General features: G+C 48.4%; 3 protein-coding genes across 3 annotated transcripts in view; all 3 read right to left on the minus strand.

The window, feature by feature from the left end:
* Positions 1–109, minus strand: part of LOC119590774 (hemocyanin C chain-like) — a 4,391-nt gene extending 4,282 nt beyond the window's left edge. The window contains exon 1 of the mRNA XM_037939488.1: positions 19–109. Coding sequence (XP_037795416.1) covers positions 19–103 — 85 coding nt within the window. The 5' untranslated portion in view covers positions 104–109. The remainder of the gene's footprint in view (positions 1–18) is intronic.
* The window catches only part of LOC119590772 (hemocyanin C chain-like), a 22,826-nt gene that overhangs the window by 4,282 nt on the left and 18,288 nt on the right, over positions 1–256 (minus strand). The window lies entirely within an intron of this gene.
* Positions 1–256, minus strand: part of LOC119590773 (hemocyanin C chain-like) — a 12,207-nt gene that overhangs the window by 4,282 nt on the left and 7,669 nt on the right. The window lies entirely within an intron of this gene.

Here is a 256-nt window from a genome sequence, read left to right on the forward strand (position 1 = left end):
CAATGAAACTAACAATATACTCACCCCCCGCGTCCGACTGGAAGCCAAAGTTCGGCCAGGCGGCAGCAGCCGCAACGAGAGCGAACAACAACAAGACCTTCATGTTGACGGTAACTGAGGAGGCGCTGCTCAGGCTTTTATAGTACTCCTGGTGTTCAAAGTTCAAAATAGTTGGTGATACCGCTGCTTGCCTCTATCGAATTTTTACTCTCAATGGAGCACCACCGATACGAGATATGCATGCTTAACTCCATTA

Source organism: Penaeus monodon, chromosome 27 (assembly GCF_015228065.2).
Source record: "Penaeus monodon isolate SGIC_2016 chromosome 27, NSTDA_Pmon_1, whole genome shotgun sequence".
Lineage (NCBI taxonomy): Eukaryota > Metazoa > Arthropoda > Malacostraca > Decapoda > Penaeidae > Penaeus > Penaeus monodon.